The sequence below is a fragment of the Athene noctua genome, chromosome 19 (genome assembly GCF_965140245.1).
Source record: "Athene noctua chromosome 19, bAthNoc1.hap1.1, whole genome shotgun sequence".
Classification (NCBI taxonomy): Eukaryota; Metazoa; Chordata; class Aves; order Strigiformes; family Strigidae; genus Athene; species Athene noctua.
The window spans coordinates 1,308,483-1,328,691 of NC_134055.1; the positions used below are offsets into that span (position 1 = coordinate 1,308,483).

The following is a 20,209-nucleotide window of genomic DNA, read 5'->3' on the forward strand; positions in this document are numbered from 1 at the left end:
GATTTATAGACGTGAATTACTTGCCACGCAAGTACTGGCCATGCAGAGTACGTTTCTAGATGGTTGAGAACAGACCTAAAGCCAGTTCTGCTTAGCCCCAGCTAAACAGCACACGAGCAACGCAAAGGTGCTCGTCTGCTCCGTTCAATTCTTCTCTTTCTGAGCTCGTTTTAACTAGGCCAGACTGTTTACAGCATGGTAACAAAAGCAAAGCATACTTCAGTCTACAAACCACTTCCACCCATCTTAGTAACATTCTGGAGGTGCAGTTTATTCCCTTCACTCCTGACCAGTGGTAACGGCCCTGGCAAAATTTCTGCATGTTGTTCCAAAGTTGTAGAATAATTATTCCTTCATCAGGCTGAGCTGTTAAGTGAAATCTCAGCTGTCTGCATTGATCTGCTTCATCTTTGCTGCTGCAGTGAATACGGGTAACCACTTGCTTTTCAGTTTTTGGGGTCTCTGATGGGAAGAGCTCCTGCTGCCCTGGGACAAACTCCCAGCAGAGAGGGCAGGACAGAGCACACAGTGCTCGAGCTGGACAGGCGACTTGCTTTGTCAGAACATGTGTTATTAAATTAGGAAGCTCCCTTGCAGAAAACTTCGTGCCCGGTTGCTGTTCCTCACTCATATCTGCATACAGGTTGAGATGAAATGTTCTGGCCAGAACTTGCCAGTTCTTCCTTCAGCTCCATGATGCTTAGTCATACAGATATTGTCTTAGTCATACATATATTTAGAACAAACAAAAAAAGGGAAATACTGCTTCAATTAGGTGCAAAATTTTTATGAAAAACACTGCTCCCACTGTCATTAAGTAGCACGGTGACATGTACGCTTCCTATTTCCTTGCAAGCTGGGTTTTAGTTCCTGAGGAAGTTCAGTCCCCTTGGCTTTGTCCTGTAGCAGTCCTTGGGAAGTGGCAAGTGGATTCATGGTGTTTGGAATCAGTGTTTGGGGCAGTCTTCCTGGGAAGGGGCCTGGGGGTCTGGGCTGAGCTCTCTAGAAGGCAAGATTACTTGCTGGCTATTGGCAGTTCTCTCTTCTTTTATACATGTGCAAATAACATAAATTACATGGAAAACAGACTGAAATACCACATTACGTCTGTCCCTGGCTCTGACAGGCGAGTGTTGCTGCTGGACAGGGGTGTAGCGATGAACGGGGAGCAGCAGGGGTATTTATAGTCTTCTCTGGCCAAGGGCTGCACTCATGGAGAGTTCTTCTGCCTTGTCAGAGGCTTTTTGTACTTCACCCAAGAAACCAAGGACGTGAGCAGAAAATACATCTGCCCGTGACACCATGTTGTTGAGGTATAAAAGCCCCTCTGCTGGCTGTGTGCTGCAGTCAGAACTCCACTCCCTCCATCCTGCGCCGTGCCCGAGCAGAGGAACTCACATCGCCTCTGCTTTTGACCTTTGCCCGTCTAAAAGCTTTGAAGATGGTGCTGTAGTTCCACCACAGTGAGCGTTCTGGGGTCCTGAAAAGGAAAACTGACACAGTCCTGCAGTGGCAGATGCCCACCAGAACTGCTGCATGTATCGTGTTCATAAATCAGGCGCCAGATGCAGTCTCAGAAAACTTTTATACAAGTTTTTAATAAAAAAAATTCAACAAAAATATATATATAATCAGGCATTTTATGCAATGCATACATTCTTTGTATCTGCAGGTACAGATAAATAACAGAAGGCAAAACCAAGTATTTTGCTTATCTTTGGCCATTAACCAATAATCACCCCCGAAGAGATATTACAGGGTTAAAGAATAACAAACTGAGTCTGTAAATTTCTCTCATTACAGACAAAGTATCAGGCAATAATACAGTAGTTCGATTTTTAGAAATGTTAAGGAACTATTTCTTTAACACTGCCCAATACTGGAACTTAACCTGGTTTGCTGCTATGGAGCTTAAGGCCGCCCGGAGCTGACAGAGGCAACATTCCTGGGTTTACATCAGATATACTCCAGCCCTTACCTTAACCTACTTCCCTTCACCACACCATGCTCTAAAAGCCAAGCTCTACCTCTTCACGAACTAAACTACCATGAATCCTTATCTGTGGATCAGTTTCCTGAACCCCAACCAATGTACATACATACAGAGCAGTTAAGCTTCCTTAAGTCAATATTTTTTCTAACTCAGTGTCCCAGAATAATAGCTATCCTTCCACTTTACAGCACAGATGCATCTGATGGCTCTACCGAAGCAATATATACATGATACACATTAAAAATCATAAAAGCAATTTTTAAAGGTACATTGAGAACATGTAGCAGCTTATGTCTATACATGTACATGTTTTCACAGTTATACTTTAGAAAACTGAGAACACCAGGAATACTTCTACTGTGTTTTCTATAAATATTAAAAATTTACCTGTCAGGCATTTTGACAAAATAGTCTTTAGGTTATTACTTTAAATAGCTCTTGAAAACCTGTAGAGTTTTAAGCTTAAAGGCTGTAAAGTTTGAGGATTCTTTAAAGTGTTTAGCCAGTTTCAGCAGCTGGGTCAGCTGACAGTTTGATGACTTAATTTTATTTTTTTTTTAAATTCAAATCTGGTAACAAAGGAACTCCACCACTTTCGATGGAATAGGCAAGTTCTTGACTTGGCTGGTGGGCATCACTCTTCGAATTGCCATGCGACATAGATGTTGGAGACTGGAAACTTGTCTTGGAGTTGCCCAGAAATACACACTGCCATCCTGCGTCCTGCACAAAACCAAAAGCAAAATCCCCACCAGGATTATCTCACCTGAATGATTCCGATTTAATACAAATTCTCACATACATTGCTAGTTAAGGGGAGTGTGCTCTGGGCTTCCTGGTGCTTCGTTCAAGCTGATCCAGGCTTGTTTACACCAGATGCCAGTTCTTCTTTTAAGCTACAGCAGCACAATAAGCAACTTGATTATTTATGCAACAGAGCAGATCTCCCAACAGCTCTTAAGTGTACCACCTGAAACACAACTGCCCTTGATTATCTAATGGTCTTTTCCCAATCCACATGTTGTGGGCCTGCCTTTTATTTATTCTCAAAGATAAGAAACAAGTTTATCAGCTTCTTGATTTTACTGCTATTTCAGGCATGTTTAAACAAATACTACCAGAACTAAAACCAGGTCAGAAGCATCAAGTTGCAAGTCACAACTGAAGGTTTTTAGAACACTTGGTCGGTGTCTTCAACCTTTTGTGCTACCTTAATATTTTAGGAAGGAGAAAAAAAAGACATATACTTGCCCTGCAGCTAGAACACTGCCATCAGTAGAAAACGTACAGCAGAGCCCATTGTTCAGAGGTGCAACTTGTACAGGGTATTCTTCATCAATTCTCCAGAATCTTACCATTCTGAGAAGGGAAGAAAAAGTAGGAAGTTATCAGAGCAGACATTTCATTCTGCCTAGTATTTTCTCTGACACTGCACTAGAAACTAGTCTGAAGCAGAACTCTGGGAATTTTTATCTACATTTTAATATGCATACAAGGTGTTTCAGATTTGGCCTGAAATACCAGGACTTTTTCATTCCAGATATATACCTTGATCTGTACTTCTTCAACCATTTTAACTCTGCCAATTAAAATAAGATTGCCTTCAACAGCAGAAAGCAATAACCTGAACCATAGATTTAGACAATCTCTCCCTTGTGTCATATATGCTAGGAAATCCCAACTATGCTTGTCTTAATTAAAAAAACTAAACCCCTCCTGTAGACAGTTCAATACCCTTGCTGTCATCTTGAGAAAGCATTCTTCATATTCTTACAGTACAGTTCTTCAAAATATTTGCGGTGTTAGCACAAGTTGAATACAAGATCACAGAATACTTCTCTTTTTACTTTGGAATCTACTACTATACAACAGACCTGCATTATTAACTTCATTTATAATTTTCCCTGTTTACAAGCTCTCTTTTTCTATTTTCAGCCATTACACACTTAAGTTTTGCAGATCACCTACTCTCTACACAACCAATTATTTCTACATTCAGAATGAACATTAACATATACCAGACAACTCACCTATTTTTTTACCAAAACCATCAGAAGTAATTTCTCAGTTAAAAAAAAAGCTGACTTAGTATTTAAAAGTTCATGTCATATGGGAAGAATTAGAGGAGTCTAACAAACCTTTCCTCATACTTACTTATCATCAGCAAGGCTTGCAATATGTAGTCCATCGTGACTAAAAGATACCGATCTGACCCATCGGTCATTTGCACCTCCAGCAAATATTGGAGTAGGAGGGGGAAACAGATGCCTGAGAGAGAGGGAGAGACACTGAGCCAACAGCACTGCCTTAACTCTGGAAGTGTTTCCTTCAGCCATGATCTAGCAAAGCTGAGGAAGAAAAAAACAGACTGAACGTTTAACTGTGAAAGCAGGAGTGGAGATTGAACTACTCTATCTCCTGTTGTACTAAACACGTCAGATTTGCTGAAGATGCTTAAATTAGAGTTTAAAGCACCGATATTTTAATGGGTACTTTCTCAGATAGAAGAATAACCTCCACTGCTCTGCCAGTTTAGGGTTTCCATCGGCCACTGCTAAGATTTTTCCCAAGTCTAATCAGTAATACACAAGCCCATTAATTTTCAGTAGCCATCTTCACTCCAGGAGTTTCCAGATTTGACTACTTTACTTACCCAAATTCCATGAGAATAACTCCAATATGTGGGTCCCAGACATAGACTCGAGTATCGTAAGATGCAGTAGCCAGTAAAGCTCCATCAGGAGAAAACTCACAAGCTACAACATCATTGTGATGTCCTTCAAGTTTCCGTATCATGGAGTATTTATCCATATCCCAGAGAAAAACCTGCAATTAAATAAGCTAATGTTATAGCTCTGCTCAGAGATGCAGTGAAGCATTTACTTTTTTTTTTTAAGTATAGCTGCTAGTCTTATTTAGGATTATATTAAAATCAGGCATTATGAATTACTACAATTAAGAAATTATGCTCAGTGTCATACTCAGATTAAAATCAAGTTTTTTAAAAATAATTAAAGCAGACATGCAAGTTCTAACTCAAGTTTGTTAAATGTTATGAACAAAATAAGCCAAAATATAAGATAAAGGCAACACAATTTAACCATGTAGCTTACTGAAATTCATGTATTACAAAACTATTTTATTAAAATATGCAGAAATAAATAGGGTTAAACTCTACAGTCCCCTCTTTCAGTAACTACCAAAATTTTAAGAAATATACAGACAGAAGATATAAGGTTAACATATTGTTACTCCAGTGGCATCCCTTTGAGTTTAAGATCACTTGTTTACAATTGGCTTGGATCACCAACGTCAGCCTAGGAAGAGAAACAGATACTGCAAGCAAAAAGAATTTTCACAGCCAAAAGTTATGTCTTTGGCAAAACAACAGGGAAGTCTAACCACATTATTAGAAAGAATTTACGCATTTTAAATCAAGTCAACAGTAAAAAATGACATTAATATTACAATTTACCCAGCTAATTGCATATTGTATTATAAAAGTTGATAAAAGATGATAGTATTTGGGGATTTTACATGCAGTTGTACATTCTATATAATCAAAATAAAGACTGTGCAGAATTACAATAGGAACAATCTGTGTACTGCAGCATAATTTTACAGAAAATGTAAGTCTTTAGCATAAGAAATTATGTACCTAAAAGAGCTCAATAGGGTCCTGGGTTCTTCCCCTGACTCAGTTTTACTGCACAGATTAAATATGGACATCTTGGATAAATTTACATGTTTGACCAAAGCAAACATAGCCTTAGTGCCTCACGTAATTCCTAAACCTGAACCATCTTACAATCAGTTATAAACGTGTTGACCAATTTCTCCAAGGAGACCCCAACATTCCATAAAACTGGAAACTAAGTTTTAGGAGTCAGCGCGTTTCACTGCTGTGAAAATTATTAAAAAAATAAAAAAAAAAAAAAGAAAGAAAGAAAGCAGAAAGTGGACATCAACCAGCACCTGCGTACGTACAGTACACCTTGCAGTCGAATGCAAGGTTACTTCGTCCTACGGTAAAGTTCGCCCCCAGCCTGGTAGCCAGAGATGCCACTCTCTGCCCAGCTAACACCACTGTGCTCCTGTGAGTGGTGCCAGCTTAACTCAATCACACCAATATTGCTGCCACCACCTGTGACAGGGAAAGCAAGAAGCTTATGGAAAACACACAGCCTGAAGATAGCAATGTATACATCCACATCTGCTCTATTTAAAGAAAAAACAAAACCCAGACCTCAGCTATTCTCTCCCAAATCTGCACTGATAATTTCAAGTACAATTTCAAGCATTTGAACAGTCATCCATACAACGGGTAGCAATGACTGAACTGTGGTTTTACTCACTAGGCTTCCTTAGACTACCTCCAGAGCCCTGTAACTAGACTGAATCCCCCTTTCTGCTTGATCCTAATTCAGTGCCAAGAAAAGCAGCTTATGGCATATGTGCTTTACCTGCACTGCTTTCAGTTCGCTAGCAGGGCATGAGAACAGGGATGAAAACAAAACCAGTATGCTGTTCTTCATTCTAGATCTTTTAGACACAAGTGCCATTTGTATTGAAAACATGTAGAAACATTTTTGTTCAGCGGGAGATACCATGACTGGCTCAGACTTTGAAAAGTCCTTTTCATTGAGCAGGAAATAGAAAGGATAAAATCAATAACAGAATAGTTGTATGCATTAATCTAAGTATCTTTTAACACTGGAAGCTTTAGTCTTCTTTGGTTTTATACTATGAACACGTAGAACTATTTCTCAAAGAATGCTTACGGTTTCTTCAACTAAAAGCAGTGCAAGTTCAATTCATAAATCAGTGTCTCAACGCACCATTTGCCAGTTTAATTTCATGCACTTTTACATCATCATAAAACATTAGAAGTTCATGACACCGAGCACAAGCTTAATGTTACTTAGATTTAAAATGATTATGCACACAATTCAGCAGATTTAATGAACAAGAAACTCTGACACATACTGCCTTACTAGCTCCAACAGAACAGAGAATGGAAGAGTCTGGAGAGAATGCACAACCATATACCCAGTTCTGATGTCCTCTCAACACTTTCATCATATTTCCTAAAAAGAAAGACATTCCTGTAAGAATTGATTAAATATTACGAATTCAAATTGAAAAGTTTTTCCAAATTAGTTCTTCCCTTATGAAATTTTATACTACCTTTCCAAACAACATCCTGCAGTCATTCTACACAAATACAAAATTTCTGTCCTGCAGCCTCTAAATCCTATGTCCCCATTCAAAAAGGTCCCTTCATGAACTCTTTTAACTTAACCCAGTTCCAGCTTATCCTTTAGGCTAGGTGTAGATCAAAAATTTCAAGAGAGCATACAGAGTGAGCAGTTAATAGAACAAAATTAATTTTTTAAGAAATCCTGGTCTTACTGAGTTTATAGCAATAAAAGAGGCAAGTACGTAGCTACTTCTCCTATGTATCACAGTGGATCAACTTAAAATGCATACCATCATCTTTCAGGTCCCACACTCTCAGTGTTTTGTCTCTGGATGCAGACACTAAAATCAGGCTGCCATCTGGAGCAAAGGTTAAATCTCTAACAACTTCTGTATGGTCCATCAGGTTAAGGAGGAGTTTTCCTGTTCCACGAAAACACCACAATTTAAAATGAAAGACTGTACTTTTATTCAGAGCAAATAAAAGCCAGTAAATCTGCACACTAAAACTATATGCCTCAGAAATAGGGCAAGACTTGTCTTTTGATGGACATCTCTGTTCTAAGCTTAAATTTATGAGATAACAACAAATTACTCAATAGTCATTAATTTTTCTAATGCTGAGAAGTTCTCTCCCAACCTAGCAGCTGGGCTACCAGCAAAATTGAGATTCCCTAATTTCAGATTCAGTCTCTTATCATCTGAATAATTATTTACTTTGGGAAAAAAAAAAAAAAAAAAAAGGTCCTTATCAACATAATCCTTCTCCATACTCAAGAACAGAGAGCAACTTTATGTTTTGAAAGTTTTGTTTAAAAGCATATTAAAACGACAATCCAGCAGAAGATTTTAGAGTAAACAACCAACATACACAAAGTCAATCACATACTTAACCATTAACAAGGCTTCATCTTCCATCACCTACATCTCAAAGTATGACCGGAGTCTGCTCCTTCCTCTAGCAGTATTAGAACGTTTCTAGTTGCAGGAATTCATGCTTTCTTTAGTTTAACTTGTATTCAAGGTTCAGTTCCCAATTAAAATTGCGTAAGCAATTCACTCTGTGTATCAATGATGTCACTACTGCGTCAAGTGACAAGGGTGCCACCTTCCCCTCGCACACTCTCACCTGTATACACATCCCAGATCTTGATGCGCCCGTTGTTCAAGCCGGTTGCAAGCAGAAGCTGGTCCTGCCCGAATTTGAACCGGTGCCATTCTATATTGACACAGCGGCTCTGCTTCTCGGGCACTGAAGACCCAAAAGCCAGACTCCAGACAATATCACCACAGTCTATTATATGTTCACAAGGCTTGTTTTTCTGACCGCTGTCACTGTTCTGCCTTGGAAGTCTTGTACTGGTAGCGTTTGCAACATTCTTTGTGCCGTGCAACAAGCTGCAAAACAAAAAATACCAAAAAAAGAGCATAAAGTATCTTAAAAAATAAATAGAACAAAAAAGGCTTTAAGATGTAATGAAATCTGTGAGTTGCTGTAATGTGCGTTTTAGAGGCCAGTGATGCATTTTTACTTTCAAATTATAAAAGCAGCTTTTTCTTATAACTGTCAAAAATTACTAACACCTCTTCTTACACAATATACTGCTTTTTTACACATTTTTACCTCTGTAGAGAGCAATATATGACCTTAGCCCACTGTGAAAACCAACATTTTTAAAGTACAGCAAAATGAGTTACAAAAATTTCCAAGACTTGCTGCTAAATGAGCAAGAAGCTCCCCACAATTCACTTACATGTGTTAAATACTGGGAAGAGAGACTGAGGCCAGCATATGAAAACCAGTTAACCCGCCACCAGAAAGAGGAAAAAAAAAAAAAAAAAAAAAAAAGGGAGGCGGGATTTTCTGGGAAGGGAAATGCAACCAGCTACAAAAATGCAACTGCTGGTTACTAACTTCATTAAAATGCAACCTGCAAGTGAAAGTAAAATGTGTCTTCTGGAACTTAACTTGGATTCCAATAAAAATTGTAAGGAAAGAGGTTTGCCTTTAAGTAAATTCCTAAAAGGTAAAACCAAATAGCTCTCTGATAGGAAATTTGTCTGCCTGTGTCTTTAAATTTCCTTTTCATTCTAACTTCCTCTTATTTTAGAGCATGTGAATCAGTTAATGAATCACTCCTCCGTAGCCTCTGTGAGGTGGCAGTATTTCTCTCACTGGTCACAGAGGAAGAGATAAAACTGTAGCAGTTTAAATAATTAGTTTTTCCCAAAGACGTCAAAGCCTAAAAAGCCAACACATGCTTTTTAATCTATTAAAAGCTTTCTCCTATATTGAAATTCTTAAAAAGTTTTTCAGGTGAATTAAAAGCCATAAGGTTTCATCTTACAAGTTATTAAGGCACTGAGACCAGGGGACCAGCTTCACTATGCGATGTCCTTGCGACCAAGCAAAGTAAGATCCATCGGGAGCAAATGCAACAGTCCAGTTTTCACGCCCACACTTCTTGTCAAAAGGAGAAGTCGGGGCTAAGAGTTCTCCTACAGTGCGTGATCGTGCTAAGAAGAAAACAAAGAGGAAATTCAATTAAAAAAAAAAAAAAACAAACACGAGTATATCTTAAAATGTTACAAGGGAACCAGGCAGTACGTTAATGATTCTGCTTTTATTTCATGACGTTTAAAGTCACTGGGGAAGGGGTCTTATTGCCACTGTGGAACCAACCAAAGCTCAAGGCCCAGCTGCAAGAGACTGAGTCACTAAAGAGAAACAGCTTAGTGTTAAAACGTCCTGGTCGACACGTAAGCAGCATCACATCTCGACTTCAGAAGCTGAAGTCAAATAAATTAAAAAGTTACTGAACTCAGCCATTACTTCAATTATTTTAAGTACAGCTCTAGAGCCTGCAGACCTATGCTCCAGCTTGACCTAATGCTTCAGCGTTTTGCAAGTAAGATGCCCGGTAACGATTTGCCTTCCTTCAGAAAAAAAAAAAAAAAAAAAAAAAAAAAATCAACAACTACAGGAAACAAGTCATGTCCGTGCGGCGGGCTCAGCTGATTATCCCCGGATCCACAGCCCAGCGGGATGCCCCCCGCGTTCCACGCAGCCCCGGCTACCGATGTCGCCCCCCCCCCGCTGCTACAAGTGCCGGCAGCCGGCCCGGGCCGGGCCAGGCCACACCGACCGGCACCGGGGACCGGCACCGGGGACCGGCACCGGGGACCGGCACCGGGGACCGGCACCGGGGACCGGCACCGGGGACCGGCACCGGGGACCGGCACCGGGGACCGGCACCGGGGACGACCGGCACCGGGGACGACCGGCACCGGGGACGACCGCCACCGGGGACGACCGCCACCGGGGACGACCGCCACCGGGGACGACCGCCACCGGGGACCGCCACCGGGGAGCCCCGCAGGCCGGGGCCGCCGCCCGCCCCCGGCGCTTCCAGCGGGGCAGCGCCCACCTCCGCACGTGTGGGCAGAAAGGGGCCGCGCCCGCGGCACCGAACGGGACTTTACCCGCTAACAGGAGGGAGCAGCTCCAGCCAAAGGCTCCCCGACTAACGCGTCCGGTTCACGTAAAACGGGCGGGTTTAGAGCCGCCCCACTCTAAAATCCAGGCGGTTTCCCCCCCGGGAAAGCTGCGGCGCACAAGGAGACGGGAAAGGCGGCGGCGAGGGGCAGGCGCCCGCGGAGCCGAAAGGCCGAGCGCGCTCACGGGCCGGCGTTACCCCCACCCGCGCCCCGCAGCACCGCCCTCCCGGCTCGCCCCTCACCGATGAGCTTCTCGTTAACACTCAGGGGAAAGCTGGCCATCGACGGGACCGCCCTTCGCACCGGCTCGGGACCTGCAACGGAGCGGGAGGCGACCGCCGCTGCCCGGAGACGCTGGGACTGGCACAAAATGGCGGCGGCGGCGCGGGGAGTAGCGCGGGGAGGGGCGGGCGGGACGCGCCCTCCCTCGCTCCGCCCGCCGGCTGCGGGGCCCCGGGGAGCCCGGCCTCGCGTTCCGCGCCTTACGCCCTCCGTTCCCTCTCCCGTCTGAGCCCGGACTGCGGAGGAACGGCCCCCACACACCCGGCGGGGCACCCCCGGCCTTCCCACACGGCTTCGGCCCTGCCCGGCGGAGCCGGGCCCCGTCCACCCCGCAAACTCCAGCGTTGCGTTCCCAGGGCTGGTCAAAACACGCGGTCTGATAAGCCTTTGCTGTAAAATAACCTCCGGGACGGGTTTAAAATACACCCCGTGCCTTCTGGGGAGGGGGGGGAACGGCAACGCGGCAGCAAGACTTGGGCTGCGGCGCCGGCCGTGTCAGCGGCCGCTTCCATCTGTGCCAAAAGATGAGTCACGTTTTAACTACACTGACTAAACCTGTAGTGACCTCGGCTCCCTCAAAACACGGGGTTCACGGTACAGAGAACCGGGGTGACTCCCCCAATTTTGCAATCAAAAGGCTTTTCATAGCTGCCGCTGTGGGGATGCGCTGATGAGGCCGTGTTGATAACCTGCAGAGCCCCCAGATGGGGTAAGAAGTGTTCTTCTGGTGCTGAAATGCCCGACCACCAGCAGTTAACATTCCTGATGCAGTGAGTTAGATAGAGGTTCTCTCCGTTATCTTTTAAACCAGATTGTGACATCCTTGATCTCTGTTTGACCATGGGACTACAAGGCAGCGCGTAAGCCAAAAAACACGCAAAACCCGACGTGACTGCGCTGCGGAATGTGTGTAGGACAGTGGCGTGTCCACTGGGTTTCATCTTCCTTAGCCGGGGGCTGGAAAACTTTGATGTTCCTTTCTAAATGTGTATAGTTCAGCATCTGAATCCAGCAAGATCTGGTTTGTGATAGTTTTGAATTTACTTTGAAAGTTAATGGAGTTGTCTGTAAACAACTTGGAGAAAGAGACTCTGAGGCCACCTCATTCCCTGCGTGATTTTGTATTAACGTATGCGTATCCCCCTCTCTCTTTCCTCTTTCTACTTTTGCATTATATATATTTTTTGCATATACATATATTGCCCCTCTTCTAGACTAGGTGACTCTTCCTTGCTCTCTCTTTGGACTTAAAAGCACATAACAGGATAATTAACTGCAGATATTAGCTATGATTTCATTCCAAAGTAGTGGCCCAGCTGGTAGATGCACTGAAATAGCTGTATGGATTAGCCATGTACCTGTAGCAACATCCAGAAATAACCCTTATGTAAGCAAGGCCAGGCCAGTGAAGCATTTTTAAAATCATGTAGTGAGACAATGTCAAACAAAGCACCGGGAAGAAGTTTTGAATGTTTTTGGTGGTCCAAACACTAACACAGATTAGCGCTGGTTTGTACAAACTCTCTTAGCACATCACAGCACTAATTTGACACAATGCTTTTTAGCAGCATAATCCTGTTCCTGCTCTATCAATCCTCAGCTGCGTGTGGATGGAAAAGCCCTAAGCAGCTATCTTCACTTAATCCCTCAACAACTTCTTATAACAGGGCAGATTTGTAGCCAGTGAATATTGTGGAATGCGGAGTTACTCGTAAATTGTGAGGGTTTGAACCAGGCCATCTCATAGCTGAGATGACTCACTCTGTAAGATTTCTCCTGAGGGTCTGAGCCTCACGTACAGCCAAAATAAGGTTGGGTTCTGTTTGCCTGCCTTGGGGAGCTGTTACAGTCAGGGAAAGATCGCGGTGGTGTTATGCAGCTTTGTAGGAGTGTGACCATGTTGCTGACATTCTTGCTTTTTTTTTTTTTTTTTTTTTTTTTTTAAGCAGCAAAGTATTTGGCAATTTATTATTTCTTTAAGTCTCTGTATTTCTGTAAGCACTGTTCCAGTAGTTGGTGTTTCTTCTTCAGTAAGATTTCTGCTCATTAATGTAGTAGATTTGAGGGCCGGAAGAGATGATTAGCTCATTTAGTCTGGTCTCTGTATAACAGAGGAATAGAATTTAATCTAATTTAACTCACCTCCAAACAGTGAGGATTTCCAGCAGTTACACTGTTGTCAGCCTTTGCAACACTGGAGTCCAAAAGCCAAACTTTGAACTTCCCAGTCCGTGTTCTGTGTGTTAGGGAAACAAAGGCAAATTGGGATTTGTAAATTCCCAGGTTTTTGCAAGCTTATTAGAAATTGCTTGGTGTCATAATGGAGACATTACTAGCACCTTCTCTCTTCATGCCTGGCTGGAAGTACTTGTTGTCTTGTGTCTGAAGCAGAGTAGGAGAGGTGGAAAGCTGGGTTCTGTCTGCAAGCTACCAACTCAACCATCCCAGCCAGTAAAATGTATCTTTCTAAAATTCAGTCAAAACTTGAGGAGAAAAAGACTCCACGCTCTCCTTTCCCAGCACCCTTGTCATATTTATTTTCCTTGTAAGTGAGCCACACTGGATGATTTTTCAGATGATTTTTGCTGTTCCCTGGTGAGGCATAGCTGTGGAATCAAGGGTGGCACCAGGCTGCATACCCCGCGCAGTCACATGCTGCAAGGGCCCGCAAGGCTGCGCGAGTGACTCAAGGCTGATTGATGTGTTTTCCATTATCTTCCTTTATGGATGCAGCTGCCAAGCCTGCACAGCGCTGTTCAGCTGGGAAGCTAATAAACTCAGTCCCATCTTTCTCCATCAAGACTTTACACGCTGCAATAAGCTTTCACAAATGAAAGGACTTTTGTTGTCTGCCTGTCTTGGAAATACTTTCCAAGATCCAGGTTATGGAGCTTTTCCCCAGGCTGCTGAAGCACTAAGATCTGCTTATTTCACATTCTTGTGTTCTGACATGGGGAATCTAGTTATACCCATTTCGTTTGTTTTTTCTTCTCTGATGTTTTTAACTGATGTGTGAATGTACGTTTCTTAATCAGTTTTGTTGAAGTCCTTTTGACTCAGTCATGAGACTGGACTAGGAAAGCCATCTGAAATGTGTTGCATATCCCAGATACGGGACTGTGCTGCTTCTATAGAAATTGGCTTGGGTGCTGTTCTCTCTTTGTATCCCTTTGTAATATTATCCGGGGTTTGTAAACTGAGCCTAGGTGTTTGCCTCATGCATTTCCTGTCTTCTAGCTACTTGCAAGACTCTCAGCAGGGTGTTGCTGTGCCTCATTTCCATTGCTATGGCTTCCTGCTGGAAGGCTTCCACCACTGAAAGGCTGTTCCTTCTGGTCTGTGAATCCCAGTATAGATCAGCAGTGAATGCAGACCACAGTTTCTGTCCAAGTTCTGCTTATTGTGCAGTTCCCCATTCAGCTTGCGCAAGACCCCCCCAGCAAGGTTATTCTGTTCAGGGATCACTATCGGTTTCTGTTCGTTGTGGTGGTTTGGATTGCACGGACAGACCTCTGGAAGGTAGATCAGCACAGTAAGTGGAAAGTACTAGAAAAGCCCATGGTGCTTTTCCAGGCCCACAAGTTATGTCCCCCCTCCCCACAGCTGTCATCCTACACAGCACTCCTGACAAATGATCGGGGAGGGAACACTGATGGCCAGTCGCTGCAAGACCAAGGTAGCAGATCTGTGCTGGAGTGCCTGCACCTTGGTGGGCTGGCTACCATTAAAAATTCTGCTATTTATAGGCTACACTGTTAATAATTCACAAACTCCTGTTTGTTTTGAGTAGCCTCCTTGGAACAGAGAAAGTTTAGCATGAGTGTGTGCAGTCAAAAGAGAAGGTGAAAGGAAAAAGCAGAATGGAAGAAAGAAAGAGATAGCAAAAAAGGGTGAAGAGAAAAATTGCAGTGAGGAGAGTGGTGAGCAGCAGAGAAGTTAGAGAAGAAAGTGCCGTCAGAGTCCCAAAACAAATTAGCTGCTGTGATTGCCGCAGTGCACACTGGAAAACTCAGCGTCGACTGACTAATGATCCCAGGGGCCTGGGGAAGCAGCGGGAGCTGGAACCGCTCCCTTGAGAGGCTGGGTAGGTACAGCCCTTACAGATATCACTGGGAACGGCATCTGCCAGCTGCAGTCTCGACAGAAGGGCCACCCTGCAGGTACAGACCTACCCCGAGAGAGCTGCAGTCTGTCCCACACGACTTTCTTAGAGCAGTTGTCACTCTCTGCCAGGTCCCGTCTCTGTCCGCAGCAGAGTACAGGAGCTGGGGCTCTAATGAGCTCTTGTGTGGCTCTGAGAGGAAGGTGCCTTGTGCTCGGCATGTGCCGGCCTTAGTGGTAATCTTCCTAAAGAGGAAAACGTGTAAAGAAGGATGGATTACTGACTGGTGAGAGAATGTTACAAAGGTCCGACTCTAACAAAAAGATGCTTTCAAAAGCACTGAGAGTTGTGTGCTCAGTGCTTACTGAATTACTATGGGAATTGGGTGAAAAAAATTCCTTTTTCTCTTTGAAAAGCTTTAGGCCAAAATAGCGGGTTAATGGACTTTCCAAGCAGTGATCAAATAGCACTAAAGTTCAGCAGAAGGTGAAGTGACAGCCCACAAGCTGAAGGGCTAAAAAAACCCTGACATACAAATAAAGCAACACCCCAGCCCTGCAGGAGACAGTTAAGAGTGTGAGACCTCGTGTGCTAGGCTTCGCAATTTCATACACTGTAAATACTTTTTAAAACTGTAAGCAGTCTTTGCCCCCTCAAGCTCTCTGTGCCACCCTTGCTCTATTCCTTGTGCGAAACGCTGCCGTGACTGGCACAATTTCAGCTGTTACTTCGTGTATGTGTTGCTATTTGCTGTGTGACTACAAGTAACATTGGCACAGTTCAGCTGCTTAGTATGAGACTTCTGGCCCTGAAGAGATTGCAGTCTAAATAGAGAAGACAAACAATGGTTGGGAGGGGAAGCGGGGAGATGAGGCACTTCCTCAGGGTCATCATGGAGCAGCCAGGAGCATAAACTTCTGATATTCCCAGGGGCACCTCATGTGCTAGATGACGCTGCCTCCCTGATTGCAATCCAGGCTGTCGTTTCTCTGGCCCCTTCTCCTGCATTGCTCTGTAGCTTATTCACCATTGGCTCATCCTGAAAATTAGAATTCATTTTCTGTAGATGGTCATAAATTGCTGCACGTCTGGTACCTAAGGGGTTAATCTGTAAAGGTCTGCTAAACCAGTATGCTGTGGAAAAGTTGCACAGATGGATTATCAGAGATAGAATACAGTAATTTTTTCTCTGCATTCTTCTGGTCTCTTTGGATTTTAGCCTTTTTAGATCACATCTTTGGGTATAATAAAGAGAGCAGATGGCTTGGTGTGGTGAAGTCAGCGCTTTGGTGACAAGTAGCTGCACTGGAGGAACGGAGACAGAGGTTTGGGTTTATTCCTTGTAGGTTCAAACCCATTCCTTCTTTGTAGCCTAGCCAGGGGTACCTTGTAAGGGAGCTGCTCTCAGAAACATCTGTGCTAAATTTACCCACCGAAGTGACAAGAACTGTTATCTCAGATGGCTGAAGGTCATGCTGAGAGATCTGAACTTGAGCTGTCCTAAACAAGGACAGTAGGAAAGGGTCCCAGCCTTACAGAGAAGGCAATCCAGCCTCGCCGGAGTCGCCGGCATCCACACCCTCATATGTGTCAGCATAACCCCAGATATCACTGACCTCTACCACACAGCTATTTCACCTCTTCTTTAAAAAATCCTTTCTAAAACACACTAGTTTTATGTGTTCCTCTTCAGCCTGTGTTTTCTCTGAACTCAGCTGCCAGTGACTCCCATTTGAAGGCGTTCAGGCTCCTTGCAGCAGGAGCTGGTGCCTGGCAGGCGCAGGCAGCGTTTCCGTGTGATTTGAAATGACATTCTTTTCCACTGTGCAGTGAAAGATGTCACTGAGCTGTTTGGTATTCCTTTGGCTTCAATTCCCTCACTCTGCTCTGCAGTTATATCCGATTATTAACAATGGTGCAAAACACCAAGTCTCTCATTATAACCAGGGTTAAAAATGTTCTTATTAGTTCATTAAAATCAGAGAGGATACCAGGCCTTGTGGCCAGAGCACGGGAGTACAATCAGAAGTGCTGGTTTGGTTTATCTTCCTAACTTGGCTACTTGCTTCCTAGCTGGATTTGGATAAATCATTAAGGCCAGACTTAAACCAAACTTAAATACAACTCAGTTCAGGAATGGCAGCATGGTGCTCTGAGACAGAGATGCTACGTCTTAGAAGAACGGCAAGACATTACAATTAAATGCTGAATTATTTTGGGGGCCAGTTTCTTTTCTATCCTGTAGATTTAGAAGCCTCCTACATCCAAGCAAAATGCACCATGAGGGAATAATATAAACTAATGCGGAGGTGTTAAACAATAGAAAATCAGGCCTGGTGACACGCTGGTATTCATGCAGGGCGAGGACAGGGGCTCCCTTCAGCCATCACTATGTGCTGTTTGGCTGAATGCAGAGACACTCCTCGACACAAATTCCTGCCAGTGCTTGGTGGGGTTTGAGCAAAGGTCCGGGCCTGGCCTGCGCCCTGTTGTAAAGCACAGAAAAGAAATTCAGCGCTTCAGCACAGGCCTCTCCTCTCCTCCAGCTCCTCCCGCCGCAGAGCAGCGCAGGCAGGCAGCCCAGAAGCTCTCGCAGAGATGAGGCCTCTTGGCCCCCCTGCCTTTGCCAGTGCAGCTGCAGACTCCAGGCAGACGTGGCTTAGCTCTTGTTTGGCTGCTGAGAGCTGTACTCCAGTCCCCTCTGGTTTTTGTTCAGTTTGCAGACTCGATCCCTTTCCCTCCCCAAGATGCCAGATTCCTCTTCGGGGCACCGAGGTCTGCCTGGCAGGGCTGATCGCACGGCTCTTGGCCGAGCAGGGCTGTCCGACGTGACAGACCCACCTTGTGGGAACATTCTCCTCACTTTGATATGGAGGAGGAGGATCTATCCAGCTGATGTTCTGGTCTGCCACAAGCCCTGTCTGCCAGATTTAAAATAACCTTTCTTGGGTTGCTTATTCTTCTGTCCTTCTTTTCGTTCCCTGCTCCTGAGAAGTACAGCACAGACAAACGTTCCAGCCAGAGGCTGCTGGAGAGGAGAAGCTGGGGCAGAGGCCCCGGGCAAGGCCGTGAGGGAGCAGAGCGTGTCTCTGTGACCCTCCCCACAGCTTTTGCCTGCGCTCGGGATCAGCTCCGAGGCTGAGGCTGCTCTCGTCCTGGCTGCTAAGCAGCGGGGGCTGTCCTGAAGGGAAAGCACCCAGGAGTATTGGCTACACAGGAGCTACAAGAGCTGAATGTCCCAGCGAGTGGTGAGCTGCACCCTTCAAAGCAAAAGTGCTGCCCCGCAGGTGCTAAGGGGAGGTGACTCTCTCCTGCTGGTGCGATCAGCAAGGGCTGGGATTGGGAACCTGATGTGAGACCAGAGGAATGTCAAAGCAGTCGTGTAACAAGTCAGGATCAGGCCTGACTCTGAGTGTAACAGGTAACAAGATCGCAGGGAATATTCTGAATCATTCCAGTCCCATACACTTCTGTAAATATGAAATAGCCACTGTTTTTTTTTTCTTTAAATACATGACCGGAGGCAGAAACGTGCAGTGATTTATGCCAGCCTAAGATGTAGTCAGTAATAAACTTCTGAACATGTTTCCAATCAGAAGAATATTTTTTGCTTTTTATGAAATCTGTGTTTTGGCATTGGACTAGCAGGATTATGCAAACAGAGGGAAATCAATTGCCTGAAGGGTGTCATTGTAAATGTAAATAAATTGTCTGAAAAGTCCGTTTGTAGAAAAGCAACTTGAGTTGAATAGGAAAAATGAAAGGGATAGACTACCTACATTCTGTAAAGCAGATCAATAACATAATAAGAAGAGAAAAAGTCAGCGTGTTGGGGAATTACAGGGTTGTGGCTGACAGCTTCTGCCTGGAAACAGACGGGCTGCATTCCTGCTGCAGCGAGCTGGGAAAGGGCAGCTTGCTTATAGATAAAGAGTGTTTGAGCACAGATCAGGGGCGGGCCTGAGCTGGTGTGGGACTGAGCTTGAAAATATTTGGGCGGTTTGTATCCAGGCCGGTTGCTGCAGAAAAGATGAAGAATTTGAGCTAAACAGAGATTTCTTTGAAGCTGGAGGTTGGACAAAATCATTCCCTAAGACCTCTTCTAGCCTCCATTTTTGATGGGTTGTAAAAATGTTGGAAATAGATATAAGACTAAGGAGAGAAAATGGGAACTCGCTTATTTGCAATGGAGCATTTTATGTTACGCTGAGAATGCACCTGTGTTTGCCCAGTGCACACAGAGTAAGAGTGGTGTAAAGGAGCCTTAAAGTAAATATAGCAATGAGAACTTGAATAAATAGTAGTGTAAAGACAGATATTAAAGCAAACAAAAGTAATGGCCTAAGACCAAACGTCTTTATTAGGCAACGTGTATACCTCATTGCTTTTTAGGAAAATTCCCACAAGCACATTTGCTGCTGCTTCCCTGGGAGCAGGAAGCAGGGCCTGGGCGGCGCGGTGTGCCCCGCGGGTGCTGTGGCAGAGCCGGCGCGGGCCACGGTGCTGTGGCACCGCGTGACAGGGGCTGGTCAGGCCTTCACACCCCGTCACGACGTGGCGAACCGCGGCACAGACGTCCTGTGGCACCGGACACAGTTTACAGGGCAGTTAGAAGGCTGCTGGCAGCGTTCGCAGGAACACACGAGGCTGCTGTCCGTCACACGGCAATAGGAGGGGGGTCGGACGGACACAGGCCCTTCCCTTGCTAGGGCAGTGAATTCGAAATGGCTAAACTCTCTTTGTGTTGCCATAGTGTCCAAATTAGAAGCTTCTGCTTAGTGATTATCCTCAGTTATGCTGGTAAGCTCCAAGCCTACATTCTTCTAGAGACAATTCAGCTGTTCTCTGAGGAGCTGGTGGAGACAATTGTTATTGGGACAGGCACGGCTCTGGGAGCCCGGAGCCCGACCTGGTGCTCATGGCTGTGTTACTGACTGGCTGCGTGACCACCGAGTCAGTCATAGCACCTCTCTGTGCACCTCTCTGTGCTCCTGTTTGCCCTCTTGACTTTTGCTTGTTTCATCTTTTAAGGCTGCAAGGAAGGGATTTCTTTTTAATCTGTATTTGCACAGCATCTAATATAAAGGGATTTAGGTTTCAGTGTGAGTTGCAAGCTAGTGCAGTGCAAGCAGCAC

General features: G+C 44.5%; 1 protein-coding gene across 3 annotated transcripts; it reads right to left on the reverse strand.

Moving 5' to 3' along the window:
* Positions 1-1,578: 1,578 nt before the first annotated feature.
* WSB1 (WD repeat and SOCS box containing 1) lies at positions 1,579-11,230 on the reverse strand. Of its 3 annotated transcripts, XM_074922702.1 has the most exons (9): positions 10,933-11,084; positions 9,541-9,709; positions 8,322-8,590; positions 7,484-7,615; positions 6,980-7,080; positions 4,647-4,819; positions 4,148-4,261; positions 3,245-3,352; positions 1,579-2,716 (listed from the first exon to the last, which is right to left on the reverse strand). In XM_074922702.1, the coding sequence occupies exons 1-9, from the start codon at positions 10,970-10,972 to the stop codon at positions 2,557-2,559; spliced, it is 1,266 nt and encodes a 421-aa protein (XP_074778803.1). In that variant the 5' UTR covers positions 10,973-11,084; the 3' UTR covers positions 1,579-2,556. The 3 variants fall into 3 exon arrangements, with proteins under 3 accessions (XP_074778803.1, XP_074778804.1, XP_074778805.1); XM_074922703.1 differs by lacking the exon at positions 4,148-4,261 and having other exon boundaries at positions 10,933-11,230; XM_074922704.1 differs by lacking the exons at positions 8,322-8,590; positions 9,541-9,709 and having other exon boundaries at positions 10,933-11,075.
* Positions 11,231-20,209: the final 8,979 nt, after the last annotated feature.